Genomic DNA, 15,022 nt, shown 5'->3' on the forward strand with positions numbered 1-15,022 from the left:
TTGGCTTTTTGGCGGTTGGCACAGAAGGAAGGCAAGGGGGAGGGGAAAAAATTGAATCTTACACTTTCCTGCGTCCCTCCCGGCGTGACGCTGTGCGCTGACGTCACGGGGCTGTAATGGTGGTGTGCCTCGAGATTTTTTTCATGAAACAAGTGTGCCTTTGCCCAAAAAAGGTTGGGAAACACTGGCATAGACAGTTCCAGACTCAGTTCTTGGCGTCTCCTGACAAGGCTAGGGGGGAAAGCTCTTGGAGACACAGTAGGCAAAGGATAGGGAACTTCTGACTCTCCAAATGCCCACATCAGCTCCAGCCAAGAGTTAGGGTTGATGCGCATTGTAATTCAACATTTGGACAGGGATGTAGATCTAATGTGTTACTTTTTCTGAGTGTAGTTCTGAAAATTGTGTGCGATCAGGGTTAAGCATATTGTAGATATGCTCTGAATTATTCAACATAGGGTGTTCAATCAATCCATTCAGTTTCAGGAAACAGTTGTCTCTTACCTCTTTTTACTCCCAACAGCATGCATCAGGCAGAATGATAATGCACTACAGAACTTGTTTGATCACACTGCATATTTCATAAAAACTTAATATTTAATTATGTAATTTTATTTGAGACGCACATAGTTATAAAAGAGTTCACTTGAAATAATACCCCTCCCCCTTGTCTTTTTGTTCGTTTGTACACAGTATCAATACACAGTTAATGATTAAGTTTACAAGTTAACCACATGACAAGTTCACATTATCTGCTGGAGCTTTTCCACTTTAGGCTTTTGGAGTATTGATAATATGTGCTTCACACGTGGCAGAATAATTATGTAAAAATTAGGCTCTTCTGGATCATGCTTTATTTCTCAGAATTTAGTATGTCTCATTAAAACTGTTAAGCTCAAGGGAGAAACATGATATTTGGGCAGAAAAATATATCTGTAAGGCCATAGGAACACACTACAAATTCCCCAGAAGCTAGGGGAACTTATCTAAGAAGCCCTGTATGGACATGTATTTTAAAATGAAAGGCATAAGACTAGAAGATGGTGACACCAGACTTACTGTTAGTTCCTTCAGTCTTTAGCCTTACAAATATTGCACTCACTCCAAATCAAGCCTTTCCATAATTATCAAACACGTTTGCACATTAACTTACTGTCACAAGCCTCTCAAGTTGTTACAGACCAAGTTGATGACAGAATTTAAAGAAGTCTAACACAACATCCATTTTGGCTAGCAGAATTAATGGACTTTATTCATTGAATTTGCAAGTAAGTGAGAAGTGGGAATGCACTTGGGACAGGTAAATACCCCATTTATTTAAAAAAACAACACTTCTCAAAAAAGGCTAGCAAGTATTTTACAAGTATGGTACAGAGAGAACACCAAGTTCAAAAAGAGATTATAGTTCATATGCCACACAGGAATCCAAGTCTAACCAGATGTATGAAACTTAAAACCAAGCAATTAAGCTATAAAATGTCAACTGGAGGAGAGACAATGCTTTGATGGATCAACAAGTTTAGCTAAGCACAGATGCATGTTTTAAAATTGCACTCTCTTTTTAGAAAGTCAGTAGTAAACGACAAAAAACTAAGAATGGAAAGAGAGTGTATGCTTTCTGCTCTGGAAAGCGTATCCAGGTTTTCCCTTCATTTAAATGGGTGAGTTCTGCAGAGCAAGGCTAAATGTGTTGTATCATGAAGAAAAGACAACAGTTGGGGAATCTAAACCAACTATTAGCTAAATGGAAGAATGTTGTCTTTTGCAGGGTTAACACCCAACACAAGACTTGTTCTGGGGTAAGAAATGTTTGCATCAAGCAATGAAGGCAAAGACAGTCCCCATACCATCATAGTTTGCCTGTTTGCCTCGAGCACTCAAGGAAATAAGTTGACGTGGACAATCGGCTGATTTACACTGTAAAATGCAGTTCGACAAGGCATATTATTTGTAGAAAAATGGGCTAAATCAACCATTATGAAAAGTTTGAAGTGCAGCCATAGCACTTAATACTGCTGCATAGGCTATACCAACATTTCCTTAAGACTAAAGTTGTTTCCGTATGAAACAAATATTTTCAGAACTTCAGCAGGGAACAGACTATTCTGTCACTAATATTTTGACAGGATAAAACTAAATATTAACAATATTAACAATGAGGGAAAGTGAACAGTGTGTGGCATCCTTACACCAATCTTAAAGTGAATTTCCTATGGTCTTACTCAAATTATGTACATTTTAGCACAGCTAGAAGTAAGAAAATAGCAAGATATTTTTTAAAATAAAACAGAGTAGATACCCCAATTTGCTGCTGCTTCAAGAAGCACTTTATATAAATTCAACTAGTTACAGGCTCTCTCAAAGGGAAGTTCATAGAGACTAAATGTTCGTACATAGAACCAAGATGTGAAGTATGATGCCAACAAAGAGGAAACATAAGCAAAGAAAATCTGCCAAAAGGAACCACAGAACTTGTCAGTTTTGGCTTTCAGACAAACCCCCTGAGATACAGATTACAATACAAAGAAGTCAGATGTGGAAAAAAGATGGACATTCATCGTGGGTGGAGTCACACTTGCCCCCCAAAAAGCACTTTGTGTTATAAAGCAAGAACCACAACACTTTAGCCCAAGCATGGGACCTACAGCAATCAGACACATTTGTGTTTTGCTGCTTAATATTCCTGTTGGATACACTCCTCTTTCCATGCATCAACCCAGATGCTGCAATCCAAGAGGTAATTGGAGCAATATTGTTAGGATTATAAACAGAGGGGCAGGAAGAGTGTACAAAAATGCACAACTCCACAGGAATGTTTTTTCTAACCCGCTCAACCAATGTTATGTTACAGAGTGCCAGTGGCCAACCTATTCACCTTGAATGACGCAAGATATGCTTAGAATTATATTGACATTTGACCCTCTAAAACGATGCAACGTTGTGTGCTTATTTGGCTAGCTAATGGGACATGTTACACAACAGCAGCTCATGGAGCTGGGGTGTCATCAAGGTTGTGTTGAGATAAGTTTTAACTTACAAAGGTCCATGTTTGGCACATCAATAGAACTAAAGCACCTGTATTTAAAGTAACTCAACATTTTATAAATAATTTAAATAGTGGTGAAATAGGCTGGTATGGGAGTCTCAGTTAAGTGAGAAAGGCAGCTAAGTTTATATCTGTTCTAACTGTCTGAACCAACATCAGTTGCCTCAAGATTCATGGAAGGTCATATCAGGAGGACAGTGACTATGCTTTTTGAAAAAGGGACTGAAAGCTAGAGGGGATAGTTACACATGTTGTGTGTGCTTTTTCTATTAATATTCAACAGGCTGAAACAGGAACCTTTATATACAGGAATAGTTGCATTCAAGAGAGAACTGAGTGCCTTCCAGTTCAACTGAATACAGCATGAAATAGAAGTGAAATTGGATTGATGTAAGAGATACTGTAAGTGGTTCCAGTACACCTTCTGTACATAGAAATTCAACACCATACATTCAGAAAAAAGGTAATTTCCATATAAACAGATCTGTGTGTTTGTCAAACAAAAGTGGCAAGCCCAAATAGAAATTTTAAGTGCCTGGGATGTTAAGCTTTCCAACACCAGGCTACAAAACCACATTTATGTTGCAGGCATATTTCTATGCCTGAGAAAAATACCAGGGCCATATTCCAGGCCACCAGATGCAGGGCTTTCAGCCCTCCTGCCCCTTCTTATTAAGTACACAAGGCAGTATGAGGAGCCACAGTGTTGGTGGGAGGTCTATGCCTACATGCCATCTAGCCCTCCCTTTTGCCTTGACAGAGCACAAGTAAATTACACTGAGTTGAGGAGGGCAACTGGCTGGGGATATAGGAAGCACACAGAGCTCCAAGGGCCTCTTGTGATGCCCATGAATTATTGTAGGCAGAATTCTATTGGCTCTATGGTGACCCTCTGAGCATGGGGGCTGCATCTACGGCCATGCCCTCTGTATTCAGTATGGGACCCAATCTGATCCCTTTATACTACAGCTGGGTGAAATGCTAGGGAATGCTTACCAGAACAGAAAGAAAGAAAGCTGTGCAAAGACAAGTGTTAAGACTGTGCTCTAGTAGGCAACAGAGGGCAAATATGAGTGTGCAAAGAAAAACTTAGCAGCTTTTGAAGCAGGCAGTGAAACAAAGTAATAAAGAAGATTTAGCTCCTGCACATGTGTCTCTCAACTTCACAGCTTCCGTGTTTGAGAAGAGGGAGCCCGACTTGCTGAGAAGCAGAGCGAACCAAAATCCTTTTCTCTCTTGGTTTAGCACACTCTACATTCAAACAGAGCTCTCAGCAGCAGCCTGGTGGTAACAGCTCTGAGGCCAGGTGAGCCTGTGCTTTCAGAGAAGCAGGAAAAGGGTTTTCTCTCTCTCTAGGTATGCTGCAGTCTATTATTAGGAGTTCATCAAAGCAGTGTGCATCGAAAGAAGCTGCTCTTCTTTGATCTGTTTTCCATTATTTTCACTGGTCCACCTGCACCTGCTGAACTGTTGTCATTCTAAGGAGAGACATAAGAAGATGATGATTTAAGGTGTATTATTGTCGCAGAATGAACAAATCCTTTGGATTTTTTTGCCCCCCCCCTCCAAACAAAACTCAAATCCAATGAAAAACTAGTACATAAATCATACACTGTACGATTGTGTACTCAAAACAAGAGGTCAAGCAGCTGACCCCACACAGGGCACAGAAGAGTGCTTTGGAAAATTTGACGCTACCCTCCCAGCTCTCACGCTGCCTTCCCAAAGCCAGCTAAGCGAGGCGCCAGGCTCTGCCAGGGTTCTAGAGCCCCCATGCCTCCTTCCCAAAACCCAGCTTCTTTTCTACCCAGCTTTGGGAAGGCAGCACAAGGGCAGCGGGTGTGTGTGTGTGTGTGTGTGTGTGTGTGTGTGTGTGTGTGTGCAAGAGGCATCAAATGTTGGTGAGGGCCATGCACTGGACCTACCCTGCTCTATACATCTCACTGCTCTAATAATGCCTCCTCCTTTGCTTAGCCTTTATAATTCTCCCTATCTGGAGCATTTAATCACAACTTATACAGAGTTGCAGTAGTTACCTGCCCTCAGAGGTGGATGCCCGTTGCAGCCCTGCATGAGTCACTGTTCTGTGCTTGTTGAAGTTATGCCCAGAACAGAAACTCATGCAGACACCAGGGTGTGTGTGGGTGCTCAGAACCTCTTCAGGTGTAACACTCCACAATTTTGATTCAGCTACCGGGCATTTGGGAAATCATGAAAGAATGAATACGCCTGCCTCACTGTAGTGAAAAGGAGCTTTGCAAAAGAGCAGCAGCAGATTCATGTGCAAATTCCATTCCTAAAGTTCATGCTAGAGAGGATTCAGCTTGATTATGCCTCCTGTACATGGACACTACACAGGACAGCCTTGCTTTCTTTATGTCACTACATTTAAATCCTGGCCTTCCTCCCTTAGCAGATTAGGGTGGAAGACAGACAAGCCAAAAAAAATAAAAAATCATACAAATTAATTCAGAATTCACAGTGCAGCAAACTAGGAAAAATGACTGATCAGACAAGTTCAAGTTTCCTCAAAGGTGGGTCTTTGGCTGTCAGTACAATCAAGGTAGCACAGGAGGCAAAGGCAGTTCTATGTCAAGTGAGAAAACCTTATTCCAAATGGGACAATCCCTGAGCAGGACAACTGGGGGCTCTTTCCCCTCTAGGAGGAAATCTAGCTTATTGGGTGGTTTTGAAAACAAACAGGAGCAACATTGCATCCCTTTGCAGTACAAGACAAGTGAAGCAGTTGGGGGAATATCTAATGGGAAATTCAAAGAGCACCGCATCTGATTTTAACAGATCACAATGTGGCAGGAAACTCTCCTGAGCACCTCTTTCAAAGAAATGGGAACTACACACTTCTGTTTTCTTGCACATTTCCCACGTGTTTCAGCAAGGCTTGTGCAGGAGCATTTCCTGGAGGATGGCGCAAGGGTTCAGACCTGCATGCTCTATTTTGCCACCTCTAATGCACCTAAGATCTAATGTCTTAATGGCAAGGCTCTCTCTGAGCCCACTACTTAATGGAAAGGCCTCATGAAGATGTGTGCACAAGTTCTCATTAAAAAAGCAAATGTTGTAGCACATCTTTTATATTACACTGTGGGGGTGGAGGCAGGAATCAGGGCTTCTTCAGATTATGGTGCCTGACTTGCATCTTAAAGACACAAATGCAAACTCACTGGCACTTAAGAGAGTCCTCTAAGGAAGACAAGCTGCAGCCATTTAGATGTGGAAAGCCAAAAGGTTAAACAAAATACCTGTGGGATGTCACCAGATAAGCTCTAATACCATTGCAGGCCAGTTCCAAGCTTTACAAATGTTTGGCTAGGGGCCTCCTAATTGCAGATCTTGAGAAGAAACTGTGCAGAATGTTGCTTTTGAGCATATGGAAAGGAATGTAATCTGCATATTCCCACTGCCCTGTGCAACACTGGCACACTACATAATTTGTTCAAAATGTGCACAAAACAATGGTAAGAACTTCCTTTGTTTTGAGTTTGTTCTATGCTATAATGTTGTTTCCAGTTCCAAATGAAACAAAAAGCATTAGATTGATCAAGGAGTTCCTTTCTGCACAAAGTCAAGGATTTGCCATGCAAGGAAGCATCTGGCCAGAGTGAAGAGGAGCCCAAGAAGGACAAGTCTCTATCTCAGCTCCAGACTGAGGAAGATGGGAGCTTGTCACTGCTGGGTTCAGGTTCACAGGAGCCCCCAGCACCTCCCAAGCTCAGCATATCACAGACAAGATCCCACCTCTTTGGAGAAGAGAGGTATGTTTGAAAATACAAAAATTTTGCTGGCTACTATTGCCTGGCAAAACTGGGGGGATGGTGTTCAACTACGTTTCTTACTCAAAGCAGACCAACTGAAATTAATAAGCCTTACTTAGCCATGTTCATTAATCTGAATGGGTTGACTCACAGTAAAACATAGTTGAACACCACTCTGAATCTCAGAATTTGGTAGAAAACATACTAATTATGAGATACAAATAATGAGAGAAACCAACCATTTTTTTGTTGAGTTTTGTCATGATATCCCGTGCAAGGGTGAAGAAAGCCTAGAACCAAGGAAAAAAGGAGAGTAGTAAGAAAACCCCCCACAAATGAATCATCACATCTTACGCATTTAAGAGTGCAAAGCACTTTTTTAAAAAATGAAAAGTACAATAATTCCTTTATTGGAACTGAAAAATCTTTGTCCCATTAAACTTTGGGTCTTATAGGAACTGGCTTCTAAAAGGGATCTTTGAGACCTCAACATGCCTCAAAGTAAAAGCACTCTTTTATGGACTCCCCTGAGCACTCCCACTTAATGCTATGTTCTTGGCTCAAACAGCTCTTCTCTGGGTCTGAAAGGGTCTCTCTTATCACCTGCTACCTGATCTTCTTTGCTGGAAATGCCTGGGATTGAACCTGGGCCCACCTGCATGCAGCAAAGCATGTGCTTTATCACATAAGTGATTCCCACTTCTCCCCATGCCCATGGAAGCACTGCAAAAGAGGGACAAAGGACTCATGCTGCTTCCCCAGAGTACTCAGCAAGGTGTTAGTGGCCATACAAATAATCCCTGGCTAGCAAGTCAAACTAAGATTTGAACCCCACCCCAGAAGACCACACAAGAGCATCTGTGTAAGCATAGGACTTTGTTTAATGCATCTATAACACAACATCAGAAAATATTTTAGCCACCAGGCGTTCACCAGGTTGTTAGCTACTCTTACCTCTTCCACGTTTATGCTTGATTTTGCACTTGTCTCCAGAAATTTGATTCCATAATCAATTGCTAACTGCAAAAGTGTTAATAAGAACTCATTAGTGCTTTAAAAAGTGGATACTTCTAACTGCCCAACTATACCACAGCTTGATAAAAAGCAGGAAGCAGAATTTATAGCTAAGTCAATGCCATCTCTATCACCTCCAAGCTGACATTCTTCCACTGGAATCCAAAGGGGCCAATGTGCAAAAGGTCCGTGTAGATGAGGCACAAACAGGCTCATTTTCCCTTTAGGTGGCCTCACCTCCTGGAAGACATTTGGGCACCAGCGCTGGAATGAAGCATCCCGTGGGCACAGAGGAGGCACCATGTGTCCCTCTGGAATGCAGCCTCTGCATTTACTTGTTACCTGCTGGGTTATTTTTTTCATTTTCATTGATTTTGAAAAGCTAAAATATGCCAAGATGCTAGCATACTATCCAGTATGGCAAGCAACACCAAATGGTGTTTTACACCAGTTAAGGGTTCTTAGAAATGAGTGATGCTCTAGAATTAAAACTGGAAATTACCTGAGTAACTGAGCCAATTTGAGGTACTGGAAAACTGTCTTCTCTTGCCCATCATCTGCAGAATTCCACCCCCATTCCTTCCACCCCAGCAATCTAACAGAGCAGCTTCCTTCCATTGAACTGGTTTGTTAAGATGTTCCCTCCCTGCCCCTTTCCATCATAGCTTTACTCCATTAACTCCAGTGGGAGAGGCATTCCTTTCAATTCAGATTAAGATCTGAACAGAATGTTAAAGGCTTGCATTGGTTTTGAAGTCTACTTTAATGAGTCCTTGAAGTTAGTTTTCAAGCCTGCATTAGGCAAACCTCAACCTTTTGAGTTTTAATGCTAAAGCTAAACAGAATCAAAACTGGTTCAGGACATAAGGTTTGTGACCCAGATACAACCACAGCAGAAGTGAGAACATACAGTTGATTTCAACTGGCACCTTTTAAAACTGTTGTCTATTCACAAAATAAGAATTAAAGTTAATGACTGTCCAGCCTGCATGGTCGTGGGGCTTTCAAGGGTCTCATGTCCTGAATCTTTTGCTTGTTATCTGTGTTGCCAGGTCTTTAGTCTTGGGTATTTAAACTCTTGTGATTTAAGCTCGTCTACTTGATGAACTTGATGGTTAGCATATTATGACCTACAGTCCTATCATGAATATTTCATCTCAGTAATGTTGATTCTGAGATGCTCAAGGAAAACTGCTGTCTCAAGGGTAAAAAGGAAAAAAGAAAGGTAAAGGATGCCTGGATGGTTAAGTTCAGTCAAAGGCGAATGTGGGGTTGTGGCGCTCATCTCACTTTTCAGGCCAAGGGAGCCAGCATTTGTCCACAGACAGCTTTCCGGCCAGCACGACTAAACTGCTTCTGGTGCAATGGGACACCGTGATGAGTGCCAGAGCACATGGAAATGCCTTTTACCTTCCTGCCACAGTGGTACCTATTTATCTACTTGCATGCTTTCAAACTGCTAGGTTGGCAGAAGCTGGGACAGAGCAACAGAAGCTCACCCCATTGTGTGGATTCAAACAGTCAACCTTCCAATCAGCAAGCCCAAGAGGCTCAGTGGTTTAGACCACAGCGCCACCTGCTTGCTCAGAGACCATCCCCAAATCAAAGTATTGAGAACATTTTGTTTCTGCATCACTCATTGCCTCAAAATGAAAATGGGTGCAAGAAAGAAAAGGGCATCAGGTCAGGAAGGTGAAAAAATATCCAGAGAGATGAAACTAGATTTACCTTTTCTCCTTTTTCTTTTGAAACTTGTCTTTTCTCATTCATATCACATTTATTACCCAGGATCATTCTTTCTACATCTGAAGATGCATGCTGAACAGAGGGAGAAACAGCAAAAACAGCCAAGTCACAAAATCTTGATATGCCAGATACATAATAAGAACTAAGCTATTCAGAGGCAACACAAAGCACAAATTAACACATTTTTAATTATATCAGAATAAAACTAGCTATCTTTTGCTCATGAAGAATTGTCTGATTAATTCATCTCTTGAGACACCATCTCTTCTTTTAACTCTGCCCTTTAAACTTTCATGGCTTCATTTAACAGAGCAAGGACTACTGGGTCAAAATGCAGGGCCTCATGCTGGTGGTTAAATAAGCACCAAGTGGTAAAAAAGCTTCAGCTATGTGAGAAAATAAATAAAAGTTTAGCCCAGACCTTAACAAAATGCTCAACAACTAGAAAGGGATCTCTAAGTGCCATTATTCAAACATAAAAATTAAAATATTATCCAACCATGTACGATCAAGAGTAGATAGACCATCAATATACACCTTTATACAATAATCTACACCATTACATTTTTATTACCAAGTTCTTGTTTCATCTCTATTCCATCGGGGTGTGGGGGATACCCTCATCTAATACTGCCCAAAGAAAGCAGTCTGAATCAATTTATTCTTCCCTCCACCACTTTTTGTGTGTGGATTTACCTGATATCCTATAAAAACATTTCACCTGAATCCTACCAGTGAATCAAAGTCACTTTGCCCCCACTTCCCACTGACATGGCAGCTGCTGTCCTCATCACTGTGCAATTTAAGAGATGATGTTGGTGAAATTTGAGCTAGCACTCAAAGCTGGTTGTTCCCCTGTAGACACATACCTCTTCAATGTTTCTTATCCAGTTTTTAATGTTGTCGAAGGACTTCTCATTTGTGATATCATAAACCAGCATAATACCCTACAAAAAAACAGAGTAAGAACGTAAGTGCTTGGCTGCTGGATTCAAGCCAAAGGCCCATCAAGTTCAGTATCCTGTTCTCACAGTGGTCAACCAGATACCAATGGGAAAACCAACCCCCAGAAAACAATTTCCAATTGTATTCTGAAGCCAACAGGGATGATGGGAGCAGTGATAGAAATTCCTCAGATGCCAGGCGCATTTTGCAACTGGCACGGGTCCAACTGTGACTATGTGGAGATCCTTGGATGCCAGGTTGGCGTCTGACATCTCCATCTGGCTGACCCCTCCAGCTTTCTTAAGTACCATATTTTTTGCTCCATAAGACACACTTTTTCCTCCTAAAAAGTAAGGGGAAATGTGAGCGTGTCTTATGGAGCAAATGGCACTGCGCAGAGAAGCAGAGCTGCGCAGCGCCCCTTCAGCGAAGCGGGAGGAGGAACGGAGCCCCTTCTGTTCCTTCTCCCGCTTCGATGAAGGGGTGCTGCGCAGCTCTCCCTCTCTGTGAAGCACCTCTCCAGCGACGCGCCTGTCCTGGAAGCCGGAGGAGGAACAGAAGGGTCTCCTTCTGTTCCTTCTCCAGCTTCACTGAAGGGGCGCTGCACAGTTCTCCCTCTCTGTGCAGCGCCCCTTCAGCGACACGCCTGTCCTGGCTTCTGCCTTAGCTGCGCACAGCCTCTTCGGGCAGGGGAGCCTTCATCCCACTGCCCGGGAGAGGCTGCACACGGCTATCCCATAAGCCAGGACAGCATGAGGGATCGCTATGCAGTGATCTTGCTTGCTGTCCTGGCTTCTGCCTTAGCCCCGCACAGCAGGGAAGCCTTCATCCTGCTGCCCTGAAGAGGCTTGGCGCGGTTATCCCAGAAGCCAGAACAGCCACACGGTATCCCAGAAGCCAGATCCCTCTTGCTGTTCTGGGATTCAGAATAATTTTTTCTTGTTTTCCTCCTTCCAAAACTAGGTGCGCCTTATGGTCTGGTGCGTCTTATGGAGCGAAAAATACGGTATATAAGCAGAATAGCTTATTTATTGCAAGTATTTCCCACCTTTTTCTCCAAGGAGCACATGATTCATCCCCTCCTCAGTTAATCCCTACAACAATCCTGTGAGGCAGGTTAAGAGGCTGTGACTGGCCCAAGGTCACCCAGTGAGCTTCATGATTCTGGGTATTTGAACCATGATCTTCCAGTATTTGAACCATGATCTTCCAGTCTGACACTCTAGCCACTACACCATACTGCCTTCCTAGAGTACTTCTGCTATGGGGCAGCTATAAAAATTAAGTAGGTAAATAAATATGGGGCAAACAAAATGCCACTTTGAGAAGGATCTGAAATATTTTTCTTGAAGCTTTAATTTGTTTTATTCTGGATTGTTTTATTTGATGTTTTATTGTGCTGTAAACTGCTTTGAGATCTTTTGTTTAAAATATAAAGTGGTACAGAAATGATGACGACGACAATAACAATAACAATTTTACCTCCCCCCCCCAAATAGTGCCTATACATTCTGTTGTGGCAACTATAAACTAGGTTTAGGGTGTCATTTGGCAATTAGCTTATATATCTGAATTTTTAACACTGGATGGGTGTTGGATGTTGGATTAAAACACAGCTTTACAAACATGTTGGTATGTTGGCTGTAGTGTGTAGGTATGTGCACAAATGCTCCCCATGCTCCTCCCAGGGCTAGAAAGGGGTTAGTTTGCTAGTAAAACTGAAATACTGTGTCACAAAAATGATGCATGTCTAAATAAGGTGTGTCACCAACACGAAGAGTTTGGAGAGCTCTGGTCCAAAATCTAAAATCTTCTGTGAAAAACTACTCCCATCATGATGTTTGGAAACAAGATTTTAGAAGACAGATACACGAAACAGCTCTTCTGTCAAGCAAGGCCAAATATTTATCTTCAACAGTATATACTTGATAATCAAAAGTGAGATGCTGATATCTTTTTATAACAGTTGAAAAACTATGCATGAAAAAGAGCACTGACCATGGCTCCTCGGTAGTATGCAGTTGTAATGGTGCGGAATCTTTCCTGACCAGCAGTATCCCTGTAAACCAAAACAGATGTAAGAAATGGGGGTTGGAGAGGAATTCAGTGCTCACACCCCCACCCCCACCCAATACCAATGCCCTTAATGAGGACCTTTCCATTAAATAATAATAATAATAATAATAATAATAATAATAATAATAATAATAATAATTTATTATTTATACCCCGCCCATCTGGCTGAGTTTCCCCAGCTACTCTGGGTGGCTCCCAATCAAATGTTAAAAACAGTACAGCATTAAATATTAAAAACTTCCCTAAACAGGGCTGCCTTCAGATGTCTTTTAAAAATAGGTTAGCTGCTTATTTCCTTCACATCTGAAGGTGTTCCACAGTGCGGGTGCCACTACCGAGAAGGCCCTCTGTCTGGTTCCCCGTAACCTCACTTCTCGCAATGAGGGAACCGCCAGAAGGCCCTCGGCGCTGGATCTTAGTGTCCGGGCTGAACAATTTAAAAATAAATGAGACAATTCTACAAGTGCCTTGCAATTACATTCTACGTTGGACAAGTACAATTAAGCAAAATGTTACAGCCTCATTCTCAATACATTTGCATTCAAAGTACAAGTTATGCAAGCTGTATTTACTAGCAAGAAGGTTCTAGATTAGCCTTTCCCAACCCCTTCATGTGTTACAAACTACAACCTGCATCAGCCCTAGCCATCTGCAAAACACCAGGTTGAAGGCTGATCTAGACAGTAGTTTTATAGTTAAATCCCTGACATATTTGGAAGCAAGGCTTACTTTTAATAGACGTTACTGCCAAGTACAGCCCTTACATGTACAGTTTGGTTTTCATCCATGTGCACCATCTCCCCCAACTGTATGCATTTAATTAAATGGCAGTTTTATCAGTGCAATCTTTCCATTCCAAGTGCAGTGATCTCAGCTTCTACGTTCTTTTGCTAGGAAGGTGGACGAGTGGAGCTGATTTTATATTGTGTGAGGAGATCCTCTCATGCTGTCTGCTGAGTACATACAGGATGCTTCTTTAACAATCTTGGGAGGGAACTAAGTTTGTCTGTCATCAGTGGGAGTACCCAGATGTTACAGCCACTGGTTGTCACATTCAAGGCACTATGATTTTACTAGGAGTGTGAAATTTACAAACATGATCTGAAGTCTCTAGCTCCAGAGGCAAGTTGCATTTTTAAAAAACTTACCATATCTGTAGTTTGATTTTCTTCCCATCTAGTTCTATTGTTCTGATTTTAAAATCAATTCCTGTGGGAAAGATAGATTTGTGTTATTTAGGATTCTGCAGGTTTCTGCTGCTTTGCTCTCAAATTAGATATTGTCTATCATCGTGGTAGGCAGAGAGAACTCTGTAAATACTGAAGTTCAGAATTCTCAGCGTTACTTTATATGAAAGAGGACTTCCAGTCTCACACTTGCTGGGCTCCGGAGAAGTGTGAGTGGAACTTCACTTTCACAATGGGACTTTTTGCCTCTTCTGTGGAGAAGCAGCTGTAACCCTACTTTGGTGGTAGACAGAAGTTCACTCCTACCAGTGACTCTTGTTGTTTCTTGCTGGGGATTGTGATGACATTTTCTCTGCCCCAGATTTTCCCGGAGAGCCATAGACTCCCCCACCCCACCCTATGGTTCCTACTCCACCCACCTCTAAAGAGTAAAGCCTGTCTGTTGCAGATATCGTTCTGAAATTTAACAGGTTTCATCCCCTGAGAAGGGGTGACTATACCTGCAAATGATATCCAAATCTGGCAGAAAACTATTTCATTTTTTTTTTAAAAAAGGGTAAAAGGTGCCTACAACTTGACAGGCTTAATTCACTCTGGATGGTTTCCTCAAAATTTCATCCACTTCTGTGCAACTGGTGATTATATTGCTCTTTTAAAAATATCCATTACAGTGAATGGGGGGGGGGAGAACTTTGTTTTTAACAGGTTTAATTTGGTTCTGAATAATGAGTAGAACTGGAAAGACACAGAGTGGCTCTGAAACAGATATGGCTGCTTCCTAAAGTTACATATGTAAATCTAAGCAGTCCTGCTTTCTAGTCATGCAGAATCCAAAAGGCAGTCATTTTACACATCATGAAGTGACTAACCACCTGCAGAGTTAAACCTATCCCAAATCCATCCATGGAGACTATTCTCTGCCTAACCCCCCCCCCCCCAATAAAGTGATCAACGCTTCTCAACAAACAGTTCCAAAGAATTCCCAGTGTTAAAATCCATTGTACAAATTTATCTGTCAAGGGCACGAAGAGCTTGCATTTAACCATACTGAACAGTATTAAAGATAAAATGAGTAGTATAGCAGAATAAAAATGGAATAAGCTATAGACATTTTCTGTACTGTGACTGAAGCTAACACGGTATTCCTTTTGTTGCAATGGAATAAATTTCTGAGCCCTGGACTACTTCAGAAAGATCTAAAATGAGCAGTTATCTTCAAAAAATATAACCAAGAG

General features: G+C 41.8%; 1 protein-coding gene across 1 annotated transcript in view; it reads right to left on the minus strand.

Annotated features, from left to right (window-relative positions):
* Nucleotides 1–578: 578 nt before the first annotated feature.
* RAB8B (RAB8B, member RAS oncogene family) overlaps nt 579–15,022 on the minus strand; it is a 42,688-nt gene continuing 28,244 nt past the window's right edge. Inside the window, exons 2-8 of the mRNA XM_081887829.1 lie at nt 13,749–13,809; nt 12,523–12,583; nt 10,449–10,526; nt 9,562–9,651; nt 7,774–7,839; nt 7,059–7,109; nt 579–4,524 (exon numbers count right to left, since the gene is read on the minus strand). Coding sequence (XP_081743955.1) covers nt 4,432–4,524; nt 7,059–7,109; nt 7,774–7,839; nt 9,562–9,651; nt 10,449–10,526; nt 12,523–12,583; nt 13,749–13,809 — 500 coding nt within the window. The 3' untranslated portion in view covers nt 579–4,431. The remainder of the gene's footprint in view (nt 4,525–7,058; nt 7,110–7,773; nt 7,840–9,561; nt 9,652–10,448; nt 10,527–12,522; nt 12,584–13,748; nt 13,810–15,022) is intronic.

The sequence above is a fragment of the Podarcis melisellensis genome (assembly GCF_964234715.1).
Source record: "Podarcis melisellensis genome assembly, chromosome: 14".
NCBI classification, from domain to species: Eukaryota; Metazoa; Chordata; class Lepidosauria; order Squamata; family Lacertidae; genus Podarcis; species Podarcis melisellensis.